Below are 26,207 nucleotides of genomic sequence, written 5' to 3'. Positions count from 1 at the left end.
ATAGATGTGGGTTTACTTACACTGGATTCATATGTCCTAGCTTGTTACCTATCAAAGGAGACCAGAAACATGCACCTTTTGGTTCAGGAACTATCATGATTAATTTGGGGCATGTAATTTCGGACAGGAGGCCTGAAAAATATGCTTGGTAGTGTTATAAAAGATATATACCTTCCCAAAAATCACTATGAAAGTTAGTCCCCCAAGATGGTAACAACCAACACTACTGGCTCACGGCCAATTAGGCCATAGAGACAAATAAGTCCCACCCACACAGAGGGGGAAACATTCCATCACTCTCCATTAACTTTGTATTGTGTGACAGTCCTTGTAATTTAGGTCAGCTAGCAAAAAAACTGAAAAATACCTAAAATCTGCTGTGTGGTAAGATGCACTACCAACAGGGTAAATAACCCAGAACTAAGTTTTCATAACCTTTCATAACCTTCCAAACAGAAAAGCTGAGCCTTTAAGAAGTATAAACTTTACCTATACACTTTTTTTTGTCTTTACTAAACGAGTCAAGTCAAGTCAAGAGTTGTATTTGTCACGGCATACAAGGCATACAGTGAAATGCAGGTGGTCATGCCCGCAGCGATTGTGCAATAATACAAGTAATAAGAATAAGACATAACAGGTATAATGTACATAAAGTTTAAAAAATGCATGGTAAAAGACATGCTGAGCGATAGTGCAATACAGTGTTAAGCTACGGATGAGGCACTGGGTCTTATGTATACTACTATACAATACTATACTATACTATACAATAGGGGTGTAACGGTACACAAAAACCACGGTTCGGTACGTACCTCGGTTTTGAAGTCACGGTTCGGTACGGGTTTTCGGTACAGTGGGGGAAAGTTTGGCTTTCCATGTTCCACTCAGGGGTGATGTAGTGTGCAGTAACTAATTGTACTTGTAGGGCTGTCAACGAATATTCTATATTGAAATTAATAATTGATTTGTTAAATAAAAAATAAAAAAAATAATTATATTAGATTGTGAAAAAAACAGCCCCCAGTGGGCGGTTGTTCAAGTTCAAGTTCAAGTTCTTTAATAGTTGTCATACAGAAGTACAGAATACTTTCATACAAAATGCTTCTTACTGTTACGCTCCAGAGACTGTGCTAGACAAGATAGTATCAATTAACATAATAACATAATATAGCATGAATTTAGAAGAAGAAAATGAGGTCACAGTGTTCGGTATAGACATATGTACAATGTTCTGAGTTACCATATAATATACAATACACAATACTATGCAGTGTACTAATGTACAGTACTATCTAGTGCAAAGCAGAAATGGGATGAGGTACAATTTTAGGTACAATTTACAGTAAGGTGTACGAGTTGTAGTGCAATCCTTCATCCATAAATATAAAGTGTGGGGAGTGGGTGCTACAGTGTGTTTGTTTAAAGTGGGTGTGTGCTATAAAGTGTGTGGAGTGGGTGCTACAGTGTGTTTGTTTAAAGTGAGTGTGTGCGTGTGGATGTGTGTGCTATGTGCGTTTGGTGGTTGTTGTTGTGTAGTGTTCATTCATTGTTCGTTTAGCAGCCTGATGGCCTGGGGATAGAAGCTACTTCTGAGTCTTTCTGTGCTCGCCTTGAGACTCCTGTATCGCTTGCCTGACCGCAGCAGTTCGAAGAGGCAGTTGTTCGGGTGACTGGAGTCTTTAATGATTCTCTTAGCCTTGCCCTTGCAACGCTTGTAGTAAATGTTCTGGAGGGTGGGGAGCCCCCCTCCAATTGTGCGTTCGGCTGAACGTGTCACTCTTTGTAGTCTGCTTTGGTCTTTTGCAGTGCTATTCCCAAACCAGGAGGTGATGTTGCCGGTCAAGATGCTCTCTATTGTACATGAGTAGAAGTTCTTAAGGATCTTCTGGCTGACTTGGAACTTCCTTAGGCGCCTGAGGAAGTAGAGGCGTTGTCGTGCCTTCTTCACCACACTGTTAATGTGTGTGGTCCATGTCAAGTCCTCGGATATGTAGGCTCCGAGGTACTTGAAGCTGTTGACTCTCTCAACCGGTGCCCCGTCGATGCTGAGGGGGCTGTAGTCCTTGACCCCCGACCTCCTGAAGTCCACAATCATCTCCTTTGTTTTGCTGACGTTCAGGGAGAGGCTGTTTTCCTGGCACCATCCCGCCAGGACCTTGACCTCTTCCAGGTAGGCCCTCTCGTCGTTGGCAGAGATCAGGCCCACCACCACTGTGTCGTCAGCAAATTTGACGATTGTATTGCTACTCCGCTGAGCCACACAGTCGTGTGTGTACAGGGAGTAGAGGAGGGGACTCAGAACACAGCCCTGGGGGGCCCCTATGTTGAGGGTGATGGATGAGGAGGTGCAGTTGCCTGCTCTCACCACCTGGGGTCTGCCAGTCAGGAAGTCCAAGACCCACTGGCAGAGGTCATAGCCCAAGCCCAGTGGTTAACATATCGTTGTATTCGTTTGGTACACAGCCGTACTGAACGGTACGGTACGGATACACGTACCTTTACACCCCTACTATACAATATACAGTTATACTATATATCGATTTGTTTTTAGAATGCGAAAGATGTGTGTGTGTGTGTGTGTGTGTGGATATGCCTTTTTATCCTCTATTGCACAATGGTGAGTTATGAATTGTTTAACATTTTAAAGCCGGAGTCGTTTCAGAGATTCCCCACCACCACCCAAATTAATTAGTGTTTCCATGTACATTACATTTAGTCATTTAGCTGACTCTTTTCTTTTATCAGAATCAGAAAGGTCTTTATATTTGCCAAGTATAGTTTTCAAATGACAAGGAATTTGCTTTGGACGTTATCGTGCGACATTAGCAGACAGACATAAAGAGGTGGAGTAAAGTAAAATGAAATGAGCCAGTTGAGCACAATAGAATAATATAATTATGAAATAAAATATAGGCCAGGGCTGTACAACTAAATAAGAGGTTGAATAAAAGGATATGGGATATAACAATTAAATATATAGAACAATAGAGTAAAATGTTAAGTCAAAATAAAATAGGAATAGGCCAGGGCTATATAACTGGGCAGATGTGGTCATTTATATACACTAATTAGAATGAGTTAACAATACAGTGGGCAAGTATATAGTCCAGTGTGTGTGTGGGGGGGGGGGGGGGGGTGTTAATGTAACACATTCGGGTGTCAGTGAGGGTCCCGAGCCTTGTTGATGAGGCTCACTGCAGTGGGGAAGAAGCTGTTCTTGTGGCGTGAGGTTTTGGCCCTGATGGACCGCAGCCTCCTGAGTGTCTCAAACAGGTTGTGACCGGGGTGGTAGGGGTCGGCCACAATCTTACCTGCACGCTTCAGGGTTCTGGAGGCGTACAGGTCCTGGAGAGATGGCAGATTGCAGCCGATCACGCTGCAGAATGCCTTTATTCTTGGCCGTGGCTGCCTGCAGCGTACCATACTGTGATAGAGGAGAGGATGGACTCAATGATGGCTGTGTAAAAGTGCACCATCATCGTCTTTGGCAGGTTGAATTTCTTCAGTTGCCGCAGGAAGTACATCCTCTGCTGTGCTTTCTTGATGAGTTCAGCTCCCACTTGAGGTCATGGGAGATGATGGTTCCCAGGAAGCGGAAGGACTCCACAGTGTCCACTGGGGAGTCACACAGGGTGATGGGGTTGAGTGGGGCTGGGTTCCTTCTGTAATCCACAACCAACTCCAGTGTCTTGAGAGCGTTGAGCTCCAGATTGTTCTGGCTGCACCAGGTCACCAGATGGTCAATCTCCCACCTGTAGGCGGACTCATCCCCACCAGAGATGAGTCCAATGAGGGTGGTGTCGTCTGCGAACTTCAGGAGCTTGACGGACTGGAGGTGCAGCTGTTGGTATAAAGGGAGAAGAGAAAAGGGGAAAGAACACAACCTTGGGGGGAACCTGTGCTGATGGTCTGGGAGTCTGAGGTTTTCAAATTGTGAACCAACATTAAGAGGGGTACCTCTGACAACGACTGATTAGTGGCATTGTCAGCTTTTAATGTATTCGTTTGTAAACACTGTTCCAGAGGGGAGCTCCAGTAGCATCTCGGCGCTATTTCGGCGTCGGGGACAACCGTGCGCGTCACGGATCTGGGGTACACGAGTTCGACTCCCGGACTCGCCGTATTTTCTCAGTGTCTTCCCCTGATCTATATCCCATTCAACCTGTTTCTGTCGGTCATGCTTGACTAGAAAAAGCGATAAACGCTAAAAAGAACCAGCTGTCTGGTCAAAGTTTAAAAAAAAAACACTGTTCCAGAAAGCGTATTTTCAATAATTTGTCAGCTTTTAATGTATTCGTTTGTAAACACTGTTCCAGAAAGCGTATTTTCAATTATTTTGTACAAATCATAGGCTACTCTTCGATAATGCTAAGAATAGTCCACAAATGGCCACATCAAAACCGATTGGGGCTTTAAATACTTTTCAACTCTGCCATTTACAACTGACATTTCAGATAGCAGTTCTCAGACAAATCATAATACAAGGAGTTATCTTTCAACTCACGATGGGAGATGACAAAACAGGGATTTTAATCTATTGGGTAGAGGGTGTCTGTGCAAGACTTTTAGTTTTCATGATGGCCCACCACTAGATGTTGCAAGATACTTTTATTTCCCCCTTGTATAATTAATACATGTGATCCCCTTCTTCAACTCAAAGCTCTTGTCCTCCACGACCAAATAGGTCAGTGTTTACACCGCACCAAGACTCTGATGTCAGCAATATTTCAAGTCTTATCTTTAACAAAAACTGACTCCTACATCTTTGAATGGGTCATCCGTATCTATGAATCTAAGTCTTTAATTGTCATGCAGTTTAACACATGCGAAATGGGCGACTCAAAAGGAACACGCATGCACGGAGTCGCCGATGAGATGTCTTTCTGCACTTCCAAGAGCAGCCATGTGCTGTGGTCGGGGACCAATCCAGGAGTAGTCTTCCTCAGGGACACAACAGTTATAGCGATCTGCTCTGCATGTTTTTCCATTGGGTTTATCTTATGAGGGGAAACCCTTGCAAACACGGGGGGGCATGCAAACCCCATGCAACGACAACTTGACTTCCCTGCATATTTTCAAACGACTTTTACCCGACTTGATATATTCTCAAATTGACCATCATAACCCTATACTGGAACATATGTATAACTAAATAGTGCTCAAATATATTGACATTTAGATGGATTTAATTGAATGGATACATTTGTACAACCCATCTCTAATACCATACGATTGTTTGTGGGGTAATCATGACATATTGACATACTGATTACTGGGAGAACAAATATCAATTACAGCCAATTCCCAAGCAGACCTTAGCTTGGAGAAATGTGCCTAAGTAATAGATCTACAGCTGTGTGGTGTGTGCAGTTTCCAGCCTTGGAATGGGTTTGGAACCACAAGCAGTGGTCAAGAAGAGACAAACAAGAGGGATTTCTCTCCACTACTGACCATACCAGATTCATATGATACAGACCAGGGGTCAGCAACCTTTATCAAAAGAGCCATTTTCCCCCTCCCACAAAATAAAATTCCTCTGGAGCCGCAAAAACCAATTTACCCTTAAAATGAAGATAACACACCAACAGTGTATAACATTTTATATAGTCATCCCCAAGCATACCCCACATTTAGCATAAAACGCCTGACAATTGCATACCCAAAGTACGGTAATTTGCGATTTATTATAAAACGCATTAAAAAAAAAGTTATAACAAAGGAAAACCTCAAACTCTTATGAGGAGAAAAAAGACTGGCTCTGTAGACCCATTTTTAAATAAAACACAAGAGACAAAACACTGGCGTCTGTAGACCGACTTTGAAATAAAACCCTGAACTATGCAGGTATATTTGAGTCCTTCCCTTATTTGTGGATCATTTACAAAATAACAAGTAGTCTACTTTGAAAAAAATACTACCATGTGTAGACCTACTTTGAAATAAAACCCTGAACTATGCAGCTCTATTTGAGTCCTTCCCTTATTTGTGGAAAATCTATCAAATAAAAAGTAAATTTTTTGTTGTTTCTCAGGTAAGCCTGCATCGTTAGTTAAGTGTAGAACAAGTTGTGAAAGCAAATTAATCTGTCCACGCTGAATTAAACCCTCTATTTTCCTCAGACTTTCCTTTTTTTTGGATTTATCCATGGTTAGCTTACTGGGGGGTCAGAAACTCAAGATTAGCCACTTGCAGACGGCAGGGAGAGGCGCGGGGTGTGACATACAGTATATTTTAGTTGATGAAATATTTTTTCATTTCAGTGTCACAGTATGACATCGATCTCCAAAATAAGAAATGTTTTCCCCCCCCACAGCTGATATAGACAAAGGTACAATGAAGAAACAAGGACGCCACTGGATTTCCACTTCTTTATTGAGAGGGATATTGTGCATGTTTCTAGTAGACACCTCTTGGTGTTTTGAAGTTCATTCCAATGACTGGCTGGGTCACTTGAAGGTTGGAAAGGCCGCCAAAGTCCTGGAAGAGAAAAAATAAAAAGGAATCATTTACATATGTTGGCTTAAAAAAAAGAATTAACAAGCTCTATCTGCTTTTATTTTCACTTCCAGTATTTCAGTAGACACATGCAGGATATTTGAGCGTTTATGCTTACATGCAGGCTGTAATTGAATTATGTCCACTCAATTAAAATTAAGTAGTACATTTGCATTGAAATAAGTATTTACAGTATATGAAAACCACAACATGGAAGATGGTTTTACATTAGAACCAAACAATGCTCATCCCACATCTCTTCAAATGTAATGACTAAATTGATATAGGAAAAAGAAGGTTCTACACCTCTCGAGTAAAATGAGATTTCAGACATTTTGTTGGCCGTTTACTTACATCAAAAGATTACACTTAATTTAGGGTGTTCAACTGAAATTAATTACTTTAAGACCAGGATTGTTTAGAATCTATTAATGAAAATGGTTAAGGTGTTTGTGTACATTGAAGTCATGTAATAAGGCCTTTGCATGATTAATACTAGCCTAATATCTTCTTATTAAACAGAATATTGAGAGGGGAAGCAAATGGGCCAAAATGAGCTACTCTATCCAGGTCTAAAATAAAAGCATATTCATCCTTTTAACATATTATTAGGAAAACAATCACTTAAAAAGCTAACGGCTATATATACCCACCAGCATCCTCAGCATCTCCTTGGTATCTGGATCCACCTCGATGAGCTCCTGGTCTAGAGCAGATACCTAGTGAGACAAGATGAAAGACACGTTAATTAGCAAAGTGAACATAATCTTATGTTTGCTCTGTTGCTGCAGGTAACCACTTGCATCCCAGATTCATCTTAAATGGCATTGGAAATGTCCATCTGAAAAACATGTTTCACATCAATGGCAGGCTAAATAAATAAATGCAAATAATTAACACATCCGGTGCCGTTAACATAGAACTAGGTTTCTGTCGCCCAACCGTTGAGTGCCAGAAACGTAGATCTACGTTTTTCTCACGGTATCTCTTTTAATCGCTATGGCCATTCATAATTCAGCGGGGCACCTTGTGCCTACTGTTCTGAGTGTGTTTGAGCTGGCAGACGGTCTTATACCGCCTAACGCCTTCGGCCATTATTGCACTCCATTAGGAACGGGGTAGTTTCTTTTCTCTAACAAGCTGCGGCGGGTCCTAAACACTCCGGCAAAACACACGCTTGTAGGAATGTGTGTGTGCTGTGTCCCGTTGGTCATCATCACGTAGTGTTTACTTAGTCTTCATGGTAGGGCTGGGCGATATGGCCTAAATATGATATCACGATATTTTCGGACCTTTCGGCGATACACATCACAATGTTTTTCTTTTTTCCCCCCAAACAATTCATTATGAGGCTTACCAAGACATTTTGAGTTTGCAAGCCAACATTAAAGACAAAATAAAATACCCATGCATTTAGCATTTTTATATTATATATTAGATTTAGATTATTAGATTATATATTGCATATATGTGACCCAGGCAGTCTGGTGAAGATGCCTACAAGTCGCCAGGGTGAAATGACAGAGACGCAATAACTTTTTTTTTTAAATATACAACTACAGTTCGAGAGTTGAAGAACATATTTAGTATAACAGCGAACAGATATAACTCTAATTGTAAGAATTCTGTGTTTAAAAAAGGCTGTTTTGAAACAGTTTGTTCCTCTCCACAGAGGAGAGGTGGGGGCTGGGTTTATTTTTGCATCTGAATAGAGCTGCGCGTTGGGATTCAGGCCATGTCCTCACGTACATGGATCTTTTGCCAAACGGATATTCTCAGGCTCCGTTTAAAATAAAATCCCTGTCCACACCAGTGTTTAAAAAAAAATCCCCATCCAGACACAAACACATAAACGCATATGAATTGCTCCAACAAGCATGCGGGCCAGCAGGTGGAGATAAGCAATATCCCTAATACCATGGTGGTACGAGCGGTCAGGACGACAGAGAAATGATTGGTTCACCCAGCCCACTTCACCACTCCTAGCATTTCCATTGGCTATATTGACATACATACAGTAGATAAATAGATAGATATAGCGGTGGATTAGATGCAGTCCAGAGGAAACAACCAATCTAGATATGTCACGATTTAATGCTTTACTTCTGCGCACTGGGCGACGGAGAGATACAATGTCAATGTATTCAACGGATTCTGAAACTAAATATGGCGAGTCCTTATCACAAACTATATATATACTAATTACAACAAGACATTCATTAATTGAATTGTACTGTTCACGTTAGGGCTGGGCGATATAACGATAAATATCGCGATATATTTTAATAATCGATATCGAATATCGAAATTTAAAAAAAAGATTTTTTTTTTTTTTTTTTTTTACCTGCAACAGGGCAGTTTTAAAACCAGAGACAGTGGACAGACTTGTCTTTCTTGCCTGCAACTTAAAGTAATGGCTTTTGTTGTGAAGGGCCAGATTAAACCGAATATATATATTTATTTATATATATATATTTAATTGTATTTGTATATTCTCTAATATTCCCTGATATCCCTTGTATATTCCTTGTACAATATGCATTGAATATCCATTCTAGCCTACTGAACATCCCATAATAGTCTCCATTCTACTATTGGTCGAGACCTTGGTGCCAGGCTGCCATACCCCCCAGACCCAGTTCAAACGTACCGCTCAACATGTACGAACAAGTCCTAGTTCCGCGTAGGAATCTGGCTACCGCACCACTAATGGGACTATTTGTTCATAGTGCGTATATATACTGCGCTACTAAAGTAGGACTTCCTTTTCAGTCCAGTTTCTTACCCTCCAATAGAGTCACAGACGTAAAGCCTCCACGCGACGCCACGTGTGGGAGTAAGGCCAAGTTCGCCTACCATCGGTATTGAGACATCGTGTATATTAATATTTGAATAGTCATATTTGGCACTATATCGTCGAGTTGGACGTAGTCTATTAAGCTAATAATAGTCTGTTAATATATAGTGCTTCGTGCGGTGAGAATACTACCGTAGTCAGCACCCCATCGTTTCGGGCAGAAAACTGGCTGCTTATCCAGGGTGGTTGACCCCACGTGAAGCTGCACCCGAGGAGCCCCAGAGCCGACGAGCGAGTGGACCTGTATACCGGATTATTCTACCGACGACAGCCCGCCTTCCCCGGCACGGATTATGCTTTGTATACGTTGATTATTCCATGGATAAAGACCCCCGACACTGCCGTGTGTTGGAACCCCCCCCCCTGGAGAGGACGCAAGGTGAGGAGACGCTCTGCAAGACGAGGTCGCTTCACGTCTCTCCTCCGTGGACCGGAGGACGCCGGCCCACAAAGAGTCCATCTGCTTTCATCTGTGGTCCAAGGATCGCCGGCGCATTGAACGGCACTACAGTGGGTTCACCTGGGATACCCTTGGCCGGATGAGGCAGCCGGATTCTACCCCCCCCCCCTTCCTACTCCTGTCGGCTTACAAGCGACCGGATTAACCCCCCCCCTAGTGTATCCAGTCTATAATCATTAAGTATCATTGCCGTTATTCCTAAACTATTCCAGGTCGTATATGTACCACCTGCGCCTTCAGAGATTGGACATTCTCTATTGATATACCGACGAATACTCTTGCCATAAAAGTGCATACTAATTCCCATTCATAAATGTGATTGATTTGATTAAGTGCTTGCTCTACACACCATCGCTGTGTAGAAATAAAGACCTATTTCTAATTCGTACATTTGTGTTGGATCCGTTTCATCTACGTGACAGTGTTCATCATAATATATTTATGCCGAGTACTGGGTGGCCGAATATTAAGTACAAAGGTAGTGGTAGTAAGTATCATATCTAGTAATACAGTCAGGGAATTGTACCCCTCAGTTACAGCTTTGCTTGTCCAAATGACAATACTGACCAAATTCAGATTTATTTTTCTCTTGTCCATTTATTTTGTTTGCTTTCTAATTTAAAATACATTTTGAAACCGTCTGTACACAGTAGGCTATGTGTGCTAGCAGAACTAGACTCCAGTCACGAGTCACAGTGCACATGTGCGGTGGTTTGTCCACCAAAAAAGCGCCAAAAGATCGAAAATAAACTAGCAGAGCCAGAACTGTTCAACTCCTCTGGAGCCACAGCCAGCAGAGAAGCCGGTTTACTTTAGCTTTTAAACCAGCTGCAGTGCAGCCTGAGAACTGGAGTGTGAGGGGATGTAACACTAAAGATGGCGGCAATGACAAAGAATTGCTGCAAAATAAACATACATCTGTTTAAAAAAAAAAAAAAAAAATTCGATAATTATCGATATCGAGAAATAAAATCAAATTATCATATCGTTATCGCGATAAGATTTTTTTCCATATCGCCCAGCCCTAGTTCACGTGCCGTCGCATATATAAGTAAGGATAGTTTGAATGTCATTTCAGCACCAGGCGCTGTCCATCTTATTGCCTCTGTGCGCTTCAAGGCTACGGGCGCCTATTGTATTGCCATGGATGGAACAACAGTCTGAGCATGCGTAGTGAGCTGTGGCGTCATCGTTTATCTAGACTATGCGTTTACAGTGGCTGCACGGATCCACTGAACGGATATTTTGGAGAATCTACACTTTAAAATGCGTTTAAGAAAGTCTCCGTTTATGTCTCTGAAAACACCCTTTACGTGTGGATGAGGCCCAATCGTGGAATAAAATGTGCGTTTGGCAAAAGATCCATATACGTGAGGACATGGCCTCAGATTCACTGAGCCAGGTAAAGGCATTCACACAGAGAGTCATTAACATTAACAATGGACGCATTCAGGTGAGGGTAGTTGTCCACGCCCACGCCCCCCTCCCCAAACTAGCTGAAGTGTAGAAATCTTTGAGGCATTTTCTCTCCTTGAGTGTTTTAGACAACAGACTGAGTTACAAGATTTAAATGGATATATGATATTCAAAACATTCTCAGATTTCAAAGTATGACACATCATTTGAAAGCTTACATTCTGTACTTTCACAATCTGGAAAATGAAAATAGAGACATGTTGGCACAAACGCTAGACTTGGTCACATATTTAGCAATGAGATATTATATGATTTAGATATGAAATATGAATTGAAAATGGGGGACCCTGATGCAAACAAGACGAAAGTCTCTCTGGTCTGCATCCCCTCAACAATTGTATGTATTGAGCTGTACTGTACCCATTCTGCAATATGTTAATAAAGTTTTAAATCAAATCAATCAATCAATCAATAGCATTTTAATGAAACTACTGTATATTTGTATGTCTCTAAATGTTTTGATGAATTGAAAATGAAGGACCCTTATGTAAAAAAGCCGAAAGTCTTTTTCTGGTCTTCATCCTCCAGTCCACTGTTGTTGTATTGAGCTGTACTGTACCCAATCTGCAATCTGTTAATAAAGTTCTCATTCATTCATCATTGAGCCGGCAACAGAATAATGATTGACAGTCGAGTCCAGGGTACAAAATAGTTACACGCCCAGCGCCACAGGCGTGTAGATTTAATGTTTGGCCGTCATAAATTAAGGCCTGGGCGCCATCTGGCGGCCAACAAAATCCACTGCATGGGTCGGCATTAATATGATGCAGGGAGTAGCTTCCAGCTGAGCGGGAGAAATGTCGTGGGAGCGGGCGGACGTTGCCCAATCTGGAACAATCTCCGGGGCTGCAGCTGGACCCTATTGGATGCGGGCGTGGTGAGTTGAAACGAAAGTGAAACTGTGTGTGTGTCGCGTGTCCGTTCTAATGTTTACAAACAATGAACCTTTAAATGTAAATGAGATGCGCTCTGCTCACGAGATCAAGTTTGTAACATGAGACACACATGAGGTCTGTCTTCATCCGTTCTTTAGCCTACAAAAAAACCCTGCAATCGCGTTTTTGATTGTGCTCCGATATTTAATTTTGCATTTGATTTGACCAAATATGTGGAGGCATATTCCCGGAGTAGCTCCCCCGGGTCCCCCCTCAAAATTAAGAAAAACAGGCGACAACATTAACGTTGACGAGTCCGTTGCTACCACCAGCACCACCGATAACACTGCACCTGCTACTAGCGTCGGTGTAGTTAGGAAATTTAGCCAGAAATGGTACACATCTGATTCCGGGAAACCACGAGAATGGCTTAAATTTGAGGGGGGGGGGGGGTAATGTTTTGTATACCATGTCGTGCCAAAGCAACGGATAAAAGAAAACGAAATTAATTTGTCATCAGGATGTCGGTGATGAAACTGGAAGCCATCAAAAGCCACGAGACGTCACGCTGTCACAGGGACTGCTCTGTTAGATACAAAGCACAGTCTACTCCGCTCCTGGCTGCTCCGACTGTACGACTGTTGACCAAGCTGTCAGAGTCGACTCTGGCTAAAATGCGGATACTATTCCGTAACGCCCACGCTATAGCGAAAAAATCAAGACCATACAGGGACTTCGCCTGGATGTGCGAGTAAGTTTATTGTGTTTTTTTTATAACGTTAGTCCAGCATGTTCATATAGGTGTGTCTGCTTTCACTTTCAGCTAATTATGGTTGTAAAGCCTACCCAGTGGAATTGTTTACATAACAATGCATGATATTATTATATTATTATTCCATACAAGGCTGGATGCATTACAGACTCCGCTAACATCCCTTGTTGCCTTGTAGGTGGCAAGTATGGATTTGTTTATCTTGTTTGAAGTTGTTTTAATATGTTCTTTAATTCTTTTGCTTCCATATTGTAAATAAATTCGCAATAAATTATTTGCATTTAAAACTATTAACGCCGACTCATTCCTTCAGTCCACTAGAAATTATGCTAATATTCCTTATGTTGTTTATGATATTAATTGAAAATAGCATACGAGTAATAATAACACATGGCGATATACTAAAAAGCTATTTATAATTTTTGGCTGGTAAAAAATCTGGATGGCTGGTAGTTTTTAAAATCTACCAGCCAAATGGCTGGTAAGTCAAAAAGTTAAGTTTGTTCCCTGGTCGAGTCTGCCAATTACGTCACACCGCTTGCACCCGCCCTGCTGTTCTTAGCACCAATCGGCAAGCGCTATTCATTTTTTACTTTCCAGACTGTCCTCCATTGATTTTGACGAGAGCTGAACAACAACAACGTTAGCTACCCGCGGCCGACGATAAGATTACCAGCGCACCGCAGCATGACTAAACGAGGCATAATGATTTTACTGCAACGAATGTTATAATAAAAGCCTTTCCATACATCTGTCTGATTAAAAACTTTATTAACAGACCGCAGAATGGGCACTACTCAGCACGGGCTGAGATATGAACGAGTAATGCTTGCTATCTATGTCGTCCTCGGACGTTGCTATGTTCGGGTAAATACGCTGATGTTAATGAACGTGTAACTATATAACGTTAATGCCACAAAACGAATGCATTTGTTAATCATAAGTACCGGTAGTAACTTTGATGCAGTAGTGTGTGTGTGTGTGGGGGCGGCGTTGTTAAAAAGTTTGAACGCGTGGACCAGTTTGACGCGACACAATCCTCTTGGGCAAAACATCACGATATCCACGATACGTTAAAAAAAAAGTGTATCGTTAATGAACTGTACCCGATATTTATATAATATCGTCGTATCGCCCAGCCCTACTTCATGGTCCTCATTGCGTTGAATGAGGACCATGTAGACTACCAATAAAAAATTCCCTTTTATCTGATTAGACAAATTGTACCTTATATTTTTTGTTCACAATAAATTGAGGTAATCTTTAATTGTATCTATACTTTTATACCCGTGTCATTTTTACTTCTCACCATTACCAAAGATTGTCCCCCGTCTTTAACACATTTGGTGAGCATAGGTGTAGGTTTTGGTAGCTCTCAGGCTATGGAAACATACCCCATGAAGCGTATTTGTAATTATTATTATTATTTTTAAACTCATAAATTGGGTCGCACCTAAATCGGCAGGGTCGGTCGGCAACCGGAACAAACCCATTTTTTCTTTTAGGCCTTAGTAAGGTAGGCCGTGATTAACTAAAATATAACATATTTTGGGTTCATAGGTGTATAAAGTGTAAAGAATGGGACAATCTAATAATGGTGAGAAGTCAAACATACACTGATATGATCCTTTAATTACACAAACAAAGCTACAGACCTCTGGGACATAGTTATCCCTCCTCTCCCTCTCCTCCTCCTGCAGCTTGATGGAGATGCCTCGTACCGGGCCCCTCTGGATACGCTTCATTAGATGAGTCACATACCTATGGGACACAGACAGACAGACACCAATCAATGATTCAACTGAAAAAGTAAAAGTGTAGCTTAAAGACACTCATTTCCAATGTGGCACAAATGTGTCAATATGAGGTTATTGTTATAACATTGCCTTAACTGAATCTTTTAGAGAGAAATTGAAAATCGGTAAGATTTAACCGCAAAGACAACAGGAGGGTTAAGTTGATGACATGATCTAATCATTGGAATGTAGAACACTGTTCTAAAACATAGACGTCACGGGACCCTATGAATTTATTGATCTATTCAGAAGGAAAGGCCAGGCTATTCTGCTCATAGTATTCAAATGACAAGTCATGCGTTTCCTACCAAAATGGCGCTATGCCATAAACACACATTGTTTGAACACATGTTTGCCTACCAAGATGTCTGTGGTGATGATGTAATGTACTGGGATTCAGTATCATATTAAAACATGGTTGCCATGTCTGAACCCCCCACAGTACAGTACGTTTCAGTAGGTTCAGTATTCTTCAAGTTTTGATTGTTGATGAGTAGGCTACAACCAGCAGCTCTATAGCTCACTCGGTTGGTTAGTACATAAGTGTCCCCACTCTAGTGGCCACAGTTCTCACCTTAGGAGGCTGGAATTTGGCCTAGAGGTCAAGTGTTTGTGTAAAGGTGTGTGCGTGTGACTCGGGAGGAAATTAGGCCCTTTTACTCGCCAAATGAGAGTATTGTTTATGTTTGGCGAGTGATTCATGAAGAGCACTCGCCACACTGGCGAGTAGTAAACAAAACAAAAAAAATCATTCTGCAATCTACTGATTCGCTCACTGGCACAAGCCGAACTCTGACTCCCCCTTATGATTCCTCCCATTTGCGCCTCATAATAATTATGGATGTCCGATATTATCGGCCGATATCGGCATTAAAATGTGATATCGGAAAATATCGGTATCGGTTTTCAATTTTTTTTTATTTACATTTCTATAGAAATGATGTCCGATATTATCGGCCGATATCGGCATTAAAATGTGATATCGGTTGATATCGGTATCGGAAATTAAGAGTTGGACAATATCGGTATAGGTAAAAAAGCCAATATCGAGCATCCCTAATTAGGGATGCACCGATATGAAAATTTGCCACCGATACCGATCGTTCAACTAACACAATCGGCCGATACCGATTTTTGTGGCAAAATATTTTTTTTACATTTTTTTTGTAATATTTTTTTTTTGTAATTTTTTTTTTTTAATGAAACTACTGTATATTTGTCTTACAAATTGTGCTCACCGATATGAACATAGGCCTCTTTATTTACTTAAAAAAAGGAAACATCAAGAAATAGCACTATCTCTCTCCCAGTATGTTCTGCAGGGCTGCAGCTAGATACTAGTTCTCCCAGCATGGTCTACCTGCTGGGCTGCAGCGAGATACTATTGTCTCAACCAATGACATTTTGATTGACAGTCGATTCTGCCAATTACGTCACACACCGCTTGCACCCGCCCCTGCTGTTACCACCAATCGGCAAGCCGTATACATTTTTTACTTCGGCTTTCGTCCGCCATTGATTTTGAGTTGACGAGAGGATTTCTAGAACACGGCGCGGCTGACGTTTAGCTTTTAGCTCCGCAGGATGACTTAAATGAGGCATAATGATTTTACTGAAACTAATGTTATAATAAAACAAAGCCTTTCTATACATGTGTCTGATTGAAAACGTTATTAACAGATTGCAGAATGGGTAAAACTCAGGGCTCTGTGAGCAACGGAAGGAACTGAGCTAGTATGAACGCTTGCTACGTTCGGGTAAATAATATGCTGATGTTATTGTCCGTGTAACACTAACTATATAAGTTAATGCCACAAAACGAATGCCTTGTTAATCATAACTAGTAGTAACTTTGATGCAGTAGCTTGTGTGTGTGTGGGGGACGGCGGGCGTTGTGCAGGTAGGTCGCAAGTGAATTATTTTTTTTTGCCTTTTGACGCTACACAAATTGATGGTTATTTATCGGCGACTGCTATCGGCACATTTTAGCTTATCGGCCGATAGGCCGATAGCAGTCAACAAGGCACTTATCGGCCGATACCGATACCCGACCGATATATCGGTGCACCCCTATCCCTAATAATAATCCATAACCAATGAACATCATCGTTGTGCTCTAAGCTCCTCCAATGAACACTTGTTATCTAGAAGATGCCACCCATCTAGGGGAAGTGGACAGACCACTGCGTGTGGACCTACAGACTCCTGTCACCGGCTTGACAGCGTAGACAAACTTGGACAAAAACAGTCACTGGCTCCCACGTTACTAGCCATGTTAATGTGCACATCAAGCACTGGTTAAAGCGGTCTCGACTCCCGGAGAGTCCGCATTGCCTTGGCTTGGGCTGATCGCTATACTAACTCGTTTGGCTGAGTTAGGGGGAGGGAAGCCGTGGGTGGGTCCTGGGCGTTGTGGACATCGACCCCTACAGTTCGGTCGGGGCGCCTGCACAGCGAGGGTAGGATCTGGATAAAGGTAGTGTGACCTTCCACACGTTACTCTCCCGGTGAGAATCTGCGCTGCCAGGCTGGCTGCCGGCTGGCTGCACATGTGTCGGAGGAAAGCATGAGACAGTCTCCAGCCTCCCGGACCAACAGTAGGGGGGGGGTGCGCAACAACCAGGAAGGGGGTTGGGAATTGGCATAACGACTAACAGTGGGATGGGAGAAAAATCGAAAAAAAGGAGGGGGAAAAAGGTAACAAAAAATATTAAAAAGCACTGGATAAAGACGAGCGGTGGGTCCAAAATATATCAGATATAAATTTCAAAAGGTACTCGCCGTTGCATTAGGGTTTCAATCACTGAGCTAGCCTTGGCTAAAATGGCTGCTTCCGCATTTTCACGCAGGAGCGCTGTGATTGCTGGGCGCACCAGGCACGTGACAAAGCAGCCAGCAATCACAGCGCTCCTGCGTGAAAATGCGGAAGCAGCCATTTTAGCCAAGGCTAGCTCAGTGATTTTTTTTACTAGTTTAGAAAAATGATTTAAAATGTTTATTAGCAACACCGAGCTTTCAATGCAGCCGAGTGACATTTTATTATTACCGAATTATTACCGGGTTTCCCCCCATATCACCACTCGCCCATATGTAGAGCCATATGGAATCCGCGTTCACGGAATCGCGGAATTGAGCAATAAAAATGGAATCCACTGTAAAAAGAATATATATACGGTATATATTTTTATTTCCTTTATGTTGTGGGACTTGTACAGCACTTTATTCAACTTTGTCAGTGCTGTAAAGTTTAAACCTTTTTAAATCTTAGACAAACAAAACACTTTGCTTTCATGAAATATTGTAAGCCGTCATTTGAGACTTTATAAAAGCAGCACAATGAACACAAATCTGTCAGTGCAGAGTCCGACCTCATCTTAAATAACAAACAGCATTGCTTGTTGTAGTTAACAGAGAGGCAGAGTTGATTTTGCAAAAAAATATATATATATATCATTTTCTTTTTTAATCGAATTTTATTTTCATATTCGAATCCCATGCCCATCGAACGAAGCTTCAAAGCTTCGAAGTATTTATGACAGCCCTATTAAATAGACTGTTATATCTTATTAAATTGTGGACATTTATTCATTCCCACTTATTAGACACTATTTCTGATGGTAAAATGAGCGTACAAAGCAAAATACAGAATTCTGAAATATTAAAACGGAAAAAACGGAATTTGGAAAAAGATAATGGAATTTGGAAAAAAATAAAACGGATTTCATATGGCTCTACCCATATGCCCTTCACAACGTTGATGTTGTCATACTCGTCATTCAGAATACACCTGCTGAACCCCTAGCGTTGACATGAGATTCGATTCCAATGTATTGTCATCATACAGCACAAGTACAGTACAACCAGAATACATTTGGCATCCAAACAGAGTGCAAATGTAACAAGTTCAAGTTGTTTTATTTAGCTATTACATTACAGTGAAATGCTTGGTTCTTTTACTGCCCAGCCCAGTCCAACCCAACCAAGTCCAACCTAGACCAGCCCAACTTTCCCTGCCCAACCCAGCCCAGCATCTTTCACTGCCCAGTTCAGCCCAACCCAGTCCAGAATAGTTCCCTCTTTCATATTAATATGTGATATCCTAATATTTTGAAGAGTAGAGACGATGTGATTAATATATGTTTTATGCTAATATTGTGAAGAGTAGAGACACAATGTTTTATGGTAATAAATATTTTAAAGAGTAGAGACACGGTGTGATTATTACTATGATTGAAAATCAATTTAGACGAAGACATACAAAGAAGTAATTATCACAATTAGCTATTTATTTATGGCTGGTAAAAAATCTGTTTTGGCTGGTAAAAAAAAATCATATACTCGCCAGTTGGCTGGTAAGCCAAAAAGTTAGTTTCCTCCCCTGACTTAACTGATGTACTCCCCACCAGTTTGAAAAAGTCCACTATTATCCCTGTACTAGGGTTGGGTACCATCCACATTTGAACAGATACCCAGTACCCACCCACCCACCCCCACACACAGGGATAATGGCTTATAGCAGACTTAATGATTTTAGAATATTTCAGATAATGAAATTAAATGTTTATATCATCAACTATCCAGTTAGTAGTTAGTATTTATATTTACACGTATCATTGGGACTCATTCCGAGACGCCGAGAGTGAAATGCCGGCCGAATCTAGGTGGCAGTATTGCCCACCCTTTGAAACCTTATTTCACACTGTGTATATGGTCCGGGCGGAGAATTTAGACCAAGCCAAGTTAATCGCTTCATCCGAGCACTTTGATGCATATTTTGTAGGGGTGGGACGGTACGCATTCGAACTGTGTACCGTATGGTACGACCCCGACGGTTCGGGGCGTCTGTGTATCGTACGGTTCAGATGACGCACTGCAGCCAGGTGCTAGTCAGTTTGTGTAAAAATGGCAAGCACAATATAAATCAATCTTCATTACGACTTTAAAAACATAGCCATTAACATTACATAGGCCTACACACACCTTGCCATAGCGTTAGCAGTTTGTACAACACAACGCACCTTTAATTATGGTAGCACTAGCCCCAGCTAATAGTCAACGAAATGTTACTGTAGCTACTAGCTAGCAGAGGAGGAAATTAGAGTCTGAGAGGCGGGGTGTTTAAAGACAATGATAGGCGTTTATTAAACATCCAAGAAGGCTAACATACAACTGTGTTTTACTAACTCCAACCGAGACTATTGCCGCTTTCGTGCTGCTTGTTGATGTTATGAACTCCTAACGTTACCGGAGCTGAAGGTGCCACATGCTAAAATGTCCGTGGGGACCCACCAACCCATAGATAGTTCCAAATCCACCACAGTTGCACTCAATATTTAAATAATGTTAGACTGTCTAAATAAATGAAATGTAGACGGATAATGTACGTATTTAAAAAATAGAATGAACAGAGCAGTGTTGTTTTTAAACAGTACAGTGTGTGTGTTAGTTTGATGTATGCTGCCAGTTAATACTTTGACAAATGTAGCCTATATTTTTCAGTCAGTTTGGTCTTTGTGTGCCAAACATTATTTAAGGCTGTAAATAGGCTTGGGCGGTACGATGGTATTAAATCCCAACGGTATTGAAAATCAATACAGTCAAAAGCTTCAAAATCACAGATGCGCTTCAGTTTCTATTACAGTGAAACAGAGTTTTGAGTGTAGTGCACACATGCGCCAGCAGAGGGCGAGACCAGTCCTCACTAGTGGAGCGAGTGGGTCACAACGGTGTTCACGTTTTACGGTAATGTTGCGACAGTGCTGTGAAAATACCGTAAAGCGTTGTGACAAGAGTTGGTTTGTGTTGTTGTGCACTAGTGTGGAGCAAGCAAATAATCTGTCTCTTATTATATGTTAACTAAAGAGTACAAGGTTTACACAACAGCCCCCACCCACTTTTTTATTGTATTTGTACCGTCCTGTACTATCCGCTGTCAGCTGTTTATCTCTCTCTGTGAGCTTGATTAACTAGCGTTAGCTCACGTTAACTAGCGTTAGCTCTGCGGCTAATCTTAGATTACCCTGAACTAAATCAATTACTAGGTTATAAAGCTTTAGAGTAGTTTTCACTGCACAGAAGTAGCCAACAGCAGGAGCATTTCGGGAGCATTATGACCAAAACCCAGGCAATTTCGAGCCCTTAAAGGGGCTATGTATTGCTATTCCTAGCACTATTTGGGCAACTTTACACAATTCCTGTTAGTCTATTGAAGACATTTGTAAGGTTTTTTTCAAAAAAATGCATTGTTTTATATTTCTAATAAAGTACTCAAAACCATCATTTTTCAGCCTCAAGAAATCAGGCTGTTATGGCCTGGCTCCGCCCATAAGCACTTTGAGTGACAGTGCCACACAGTCTGCACTGGTAGAGGGAGGGAGGGAGGGGGGGAAGAGAGAGAGAGAGAGAGAGCGAGAGAAAAAAAAAAAAGACAGTCCGCCGGCAGCTTGTGGTTTTTTTTTTTCTTTCTTTCAATCTCCCGTTTGCGTGTGTGTGGCGCGCTGCAGGTCCCCCACCCCCAAGTGCTCTCTATCTCTCTCTCTTCTCCTTTCTCTCCCTCTCGAGTATGAGGAAATGGTTTCGCTGTGTACAGTCAGTCTAGGTAGAATGGGGGCGGGCATTAGCTCCAACCACAGAGCCAATCGCATCACTGTGCGCTACCCAGCGGCCATATGACGCGTATTGGCCGTTCAAAAAAAATATGACCCGATTTACTAGACGAGGAAAGGGGCTGGGCTGAATCTGAGCAATCCGCCAATATGGTATTTAGACCCTAAAACACATTGATACGAACTCCTATTACTATAATACAATGCTAGAGACTGAAAAATGACATTTATAATACATAGCCCCTTTAAGGAATCAAATAGTCTGCCATGGCTAGGCTACATGCTAACGCTAACGGTGTGGGCTTCTGACTACCATTCTGAGAGCTACGATGATTTGTTTACTTGGTAACACGGGTTTGATGCATTCATGATGAAAAATAATACCCATTATATACCTTTGATTTGGAAATAGTAACGTGTCCAGGCGAGCAACGTAAACGCCTTTTCAGCACCAAAGTAATTACAGACTTCTATGAAACACGCAAAAGCATTAAAGACTAATAGACAAAAAAACACCTTGCACCTTGGATAGTTCGATCTCTTGGGGAACAGAGAGTTACCTCACTCTGACAGTATATGTCAGATTGGGAGATGAAGAGTCAGTACTGATGCAAAGTAAATTTCCGACCCCTGGCCTAGGGTATAGGCAATAGATCAGACCATCTACCAGTTAGTGAATCTGCACAGGAGTGAACCGAACTAGCTTGTAGTTTAGATGTTGACTGTACCAGTATAATCCGGTCTATGAAATTTAAAGGCCCACTTGCAGGTTAAACCCTACTCTTCAATTATGGGTAGTTTACATCATTGGTATCTAATTTCATTATTTATTTCCATTTGACGGCGGAAATTCCACTCAGAAAAGGTTAAAAATGTCCATGCACGAATAACATGTATGGAGCCAATCAAAAAGCTTATCAGATGCCATCAGTGCTGTGACGTCACTGCAGGTAACTTTCCCATTAAGACGCAAATGGATTTAATCGTCGGAGAGACTTTGATGGACCAGCTACAACTGCATTTTTGGTTGAAACAAGGTAGTTATAAGGTTTTTAATGTCATAAAAAAAGAACTACATGTACCACTAGGCAGCCTGTTGTTCAGTACAGCAGCGCTATTGGTATGTGGGCTGTCGCGGGTCATAGTACCAAGCTGGCTATATGGCTCTGGCTAACGTTACCCCGCTAACGTTAGCATTATGTCTACTGTGGTGAACCATTTTAAATGTAAAAGAGTTTCGGAAACGAGTAAAATGTGCAGGTCCTCTTCTCAGACCTGTGGGGCAAGCACTGCACACATCATGCCGGCTAGCAAGCTACATGTCACGGCATGTTTTACATTATTACAAATATGGTAACGTGGTTGTGGCTTTTACAAATAGTGGTTAGCTTTAGAGATAAATGGCTATGATCACGGAGCAATAGTGTTAGGTGAAACAGATAGTAGCTCCTTGGCTAGCCTAGTAGTAACAGAAGGCTCTGCTTCCTGCCACTACCTGCCTGTGATTCTCAGCCCCTGCTGCCCTGTACCTGCTGTGACGTCATCATTAAGATGACACACGCACGCTATGAACCATGTGCGGACAAAATGTTTGATAAAAACGCTAAAACTGGGTCAACTTCGATAACCCCCCCCCCCCCTTTCATGAAAGTCACCATTGGCCTAGTCACATTGTTTATTGAACAAAAATACAACATGCAAGTGGGACTTTAAGCCAAAGCTTGGAGAGGGAGATGGGACAGAGGAGAGAGCTGCCACAGGCCAGCACAATCACAGACTGTCTAACCTCAGATGGAGAAAAATAAAGCAGACTGGTCTAGGCAGCCACCACCAAAAGTATATACAAAAAAAAAAATCTGAAACCCCAGCTTAAGTACATTAACTTACCCAGCAATCTTGTTGCGCAGTGGTTTGCTGGGGATGATGGCAATCTCCTCGCATACCCTCTTGTTGATGTGAAAGTCATTGCCCAGTCTGGTATAGTATTTCTCAATGATGACCCTGGCGGCCTTCTTAACGGTCTTAGTTCTGACTCGTCCCTGTGGGGGAAAAAGCAACCCAACCCACAATAAGTCGACCCACTTTGCGATTTCAAATCTGATTTGACAAGACTAGACATTGGCAACTCTGAAGATAGACTGAAGATGCATGTTTTCCATTTTTTTCGTGTGCATGGTCAAGAGTTAGCTAGGTCCATTTTGATAATGTTACCTAGCTGGGATAGTTGAACCTCATTCAGTTTAATCACAATAGTCTGCAGAGTGAATCTTGAGCATCCTTGTACTACAGTCACATCCAAGACACAAGTCATTCTATCAAAATGCAAAATAAAGCACACGCTGACACTGCATTTGCGATAGGCAGTACAGTTGATTAGTTAATTAGTGATCTCAATATTGTGTTGGTTATGACCACGCGAGTTCTTATATTAGTGCCTCTTCGGTACAACCCATAACGAATTACGATAGACATTGCTGGCCACCAACATAGCGTCTAAACCTTGTCCACTATGTAATTATTTGAAACCAGTTTCAGCCTGTATAAAAAGATAAAGAGTAGTTTTGTTGCTGCCGGCAATGTCCATTGGTTAACGATACTACACATAATTTGGGAATCACTACAAATGTATGGGATGTCTAATTCACCTAATACCAAGTACTTAGGTTACTTTAAGCAGTTAATGTGCGGACTAATGCTTGTATACGCGCATTCACCTAACAAAAAACAAGGATTGCAAAGGATTGTGAAGTGATGTATTCCATAGTATACACACCATGTTGAATCGGACTGGTGGAAGAGAGCACAGAGAGATGTTACCGGATGTTAATACTCGTTGGCCGTCAGAACGTCAGCATACGCAATACTGCCCCTTGGCGGTGGAGGTCTGCCAGAACTCGTTCCCAGTTTTATCTACGTGTAGATTTAGGAATAAAACGTTCTCCATTTACAATCCAGCCGATTTTGCACAATTATAATTTTAAAGTCGGGACTAGATATTTCCTCGCAAACGGATACTTGGGTCATCGCGTAGTTAAATTTCATGTAAGTGGTGCGAGTTCTGTCACGTGTCTTGCGCTCGACCAATAGCAGCCGCTTTGTTGCTAGGTTACCCGACGACAACACATTATTTTGTGTAAACACTAAACAGCATGGAATCAACGGAGACGGAGTATGAATGAATTAATGAATACAGTGTATTGTACCCATTATGCAATCTGTTAGATAAAGTTTAATACAGTACGGCTCAATACACACAATTGTTAAGGGGATGCAGACCAGAGAAAGACGTACTTGTTTTGATTGATTGATTGAAAACTTTATTAACAGATTGCAGAATGGCTACAGTACAGTACAGCTCAATACATACAATTGTTAAGGGGATGCAGACCAGAGAAAGACTTTCGTCTTGTTTACATCAGGGTCCCCCATTTTCAATTCATCGTAACATATATGACAGTAGCAGTACTGTCTATCTGTATGTCATGTATGTCATTATGTTATGATGAATTGAAAATGGGGGACCCTGATGTAAACAAGACGAAAGTCTTTCTCTGGTCTGCATCCCCTTAACAATTGTATGTATTGAGCTGTACTGTACTGTACCCATTCTGCAATCTGTTAATAAACTTTTCAATCAATCAATCAAACATACATGACATACAGATAGACAGTACTGCTACATCTATACATTTATGACATACCAGATTTGCAATTACAGTACTGTTTGTGATACAAAAAGAGTCAAAAAAAAAAAAATAGTATATACATTTGACGTAGAAACTGTACATTGGATTGGGTAGGTGGGGGTGGGGGGGGACTGTACATTGGAGGTGGTTGGGTGGGTGGGGGGGGGGGTAGGAGTGGGGGGGGGGGGGGTTGGGTAGGAGTGGGGGGGGGGGGGGGTTGGGTAGGAGGGGTGGGTGGGGGACACTGTACAACTGTACAAACAAAACTGTACATTGGATTATTGACAAGACCATACTTGGTAATTTACTGTACATTGGAGGGGGTTGTGTTCGGACATTTATAGGGGCCAGTTTCGAGTTGCAGTCTCCCTTAGGTGTTTTTTGAGAGTGTTTTTGAAAGTGGGTAGTGATTCCATCAGGGTCCCCCATTTTCAATTCATAGTGACATTTATGACATACACAACATACATGACATTTATGGCATAGGGAAATACATGACATACAGGTATTTAGTACTGTTAGTACATATCAATGTATCAATCATATCTCAATGGTACACTGGTTGAAGAAACCTGGCTTGGCTTCAAAACCAAATTTTCATCAATACTAAACAACATGGTCCCCCTAAGAACCACCAGGGCCCTATTCCCCGTACCTGGTTCAACTAAGTCGATCAAGAGTCCCATTATCCAGATTCAATTAACCCGATGTTTGAAGCCGGGATTTTCCTGTTCCTCGAAGGTGGATTCAGTCTCGTTAACTCGAACCAGACTTGAGACCCAGGATAAGTGCGCACGGCCGCTTCAGTTGAAAAGCCAGCAAGTATCGAGAGCAGAAACCCTGATTTTCTAACGGCATTGATTGATTAATTGATTTAAAACTTTATTAACAGATTGCAGTACGGCTCAATAGCCTCGCCGACAAGTTAAATGCATAATCTATAGGCTAATTTTAAGTCCCTCATTACCCCAATCAATCAGATTATATTTCTTTAAACTTGCCTGCTGGCAGTAGGTTTATGGAATGGATAATCAAATGAGATCTTGCTAGCGAAAATAATTAGTTCAACTGTTATACAGAATAAGGATACGGCTCTCTTACCCATTGATTGATGTATGGTGGATGCTTTACTTATCTGCACTGTGGTGTGAAGGTTTGTGCTTTTGACTTTCACGCAGACGGCCC

General features: G+C 41.7%; 1 protein-coding gene across 1 annotated transcript; it reads right to left on the bottom strand.

The window, feature by feature from the left end:
• Window positions 1-6,354: 6,354 nt before the first annotated feature.
• On the bottom strand, window positions 6,355-24,177 carry LOC311247110 (small ribosomal subunit protein eS17-like). The gene is made up of 5 exons (XM_084337424.1): window positions 24,110-24,177; window positions 23,224-23,375; window positions 14,591-14,696; window positions 7,149-7,214; window positions 6,355-6,477 (listed from the first exon to the last, which is right to left on the bottom strand). The coding sequence occupies exons 1-5, from the start codon at window positions 24,110-24,112 to the stop codon at window positions 6,397-6,399; spliced, it is 408 nt and encodes a 135-aa protein (XP_084193550.1). The 5' UTR covers window positions 24,113-24,177; the 3' UTR covers window positions 6,355-6,396.
• Between the last annotated feature and the right edge of the window lie 2,030 nt (window positions 24,178-26,207).

The sequence above is a fragment of the Notolepis coatsorum genome, assembly GCF_963971535.1.
Source record: "Notolepis coatsorum genome assembly, chromosome: 20".
Lineage (NCBI taxonomy): Eukaryota > Metazoa > Chordata > Actinopteri > Aulopiformes > Paralepididae > Notolepis > Notolepis coatsorum.
The sequence above is the reverse complement of the archived record's forward strand: the minus strand, read 5'-3'. Positions and strand labels throughout refer to the sequence as shown.

Excerpts from the sequence above, each read along its gene's own strand:
- LOC311247110 (XM_084337424.1), bottom strand. Across the intron at positions 14,697-23,223 it reads CTGCGCAACAAGATTGCTGG|GTATGTGACTCATCTAATGA; the intron begins GTAAGTTAATGT and ends TGTGTCCCATAG. Across the intron at positions 6,478-7,148 it reads AGGAGATGCTGAGGATGCTG|GACTTTGGCGGCCTTTCCAA; the intron begins GTGGGTATATAT and ends TTTCTCTTCCAG.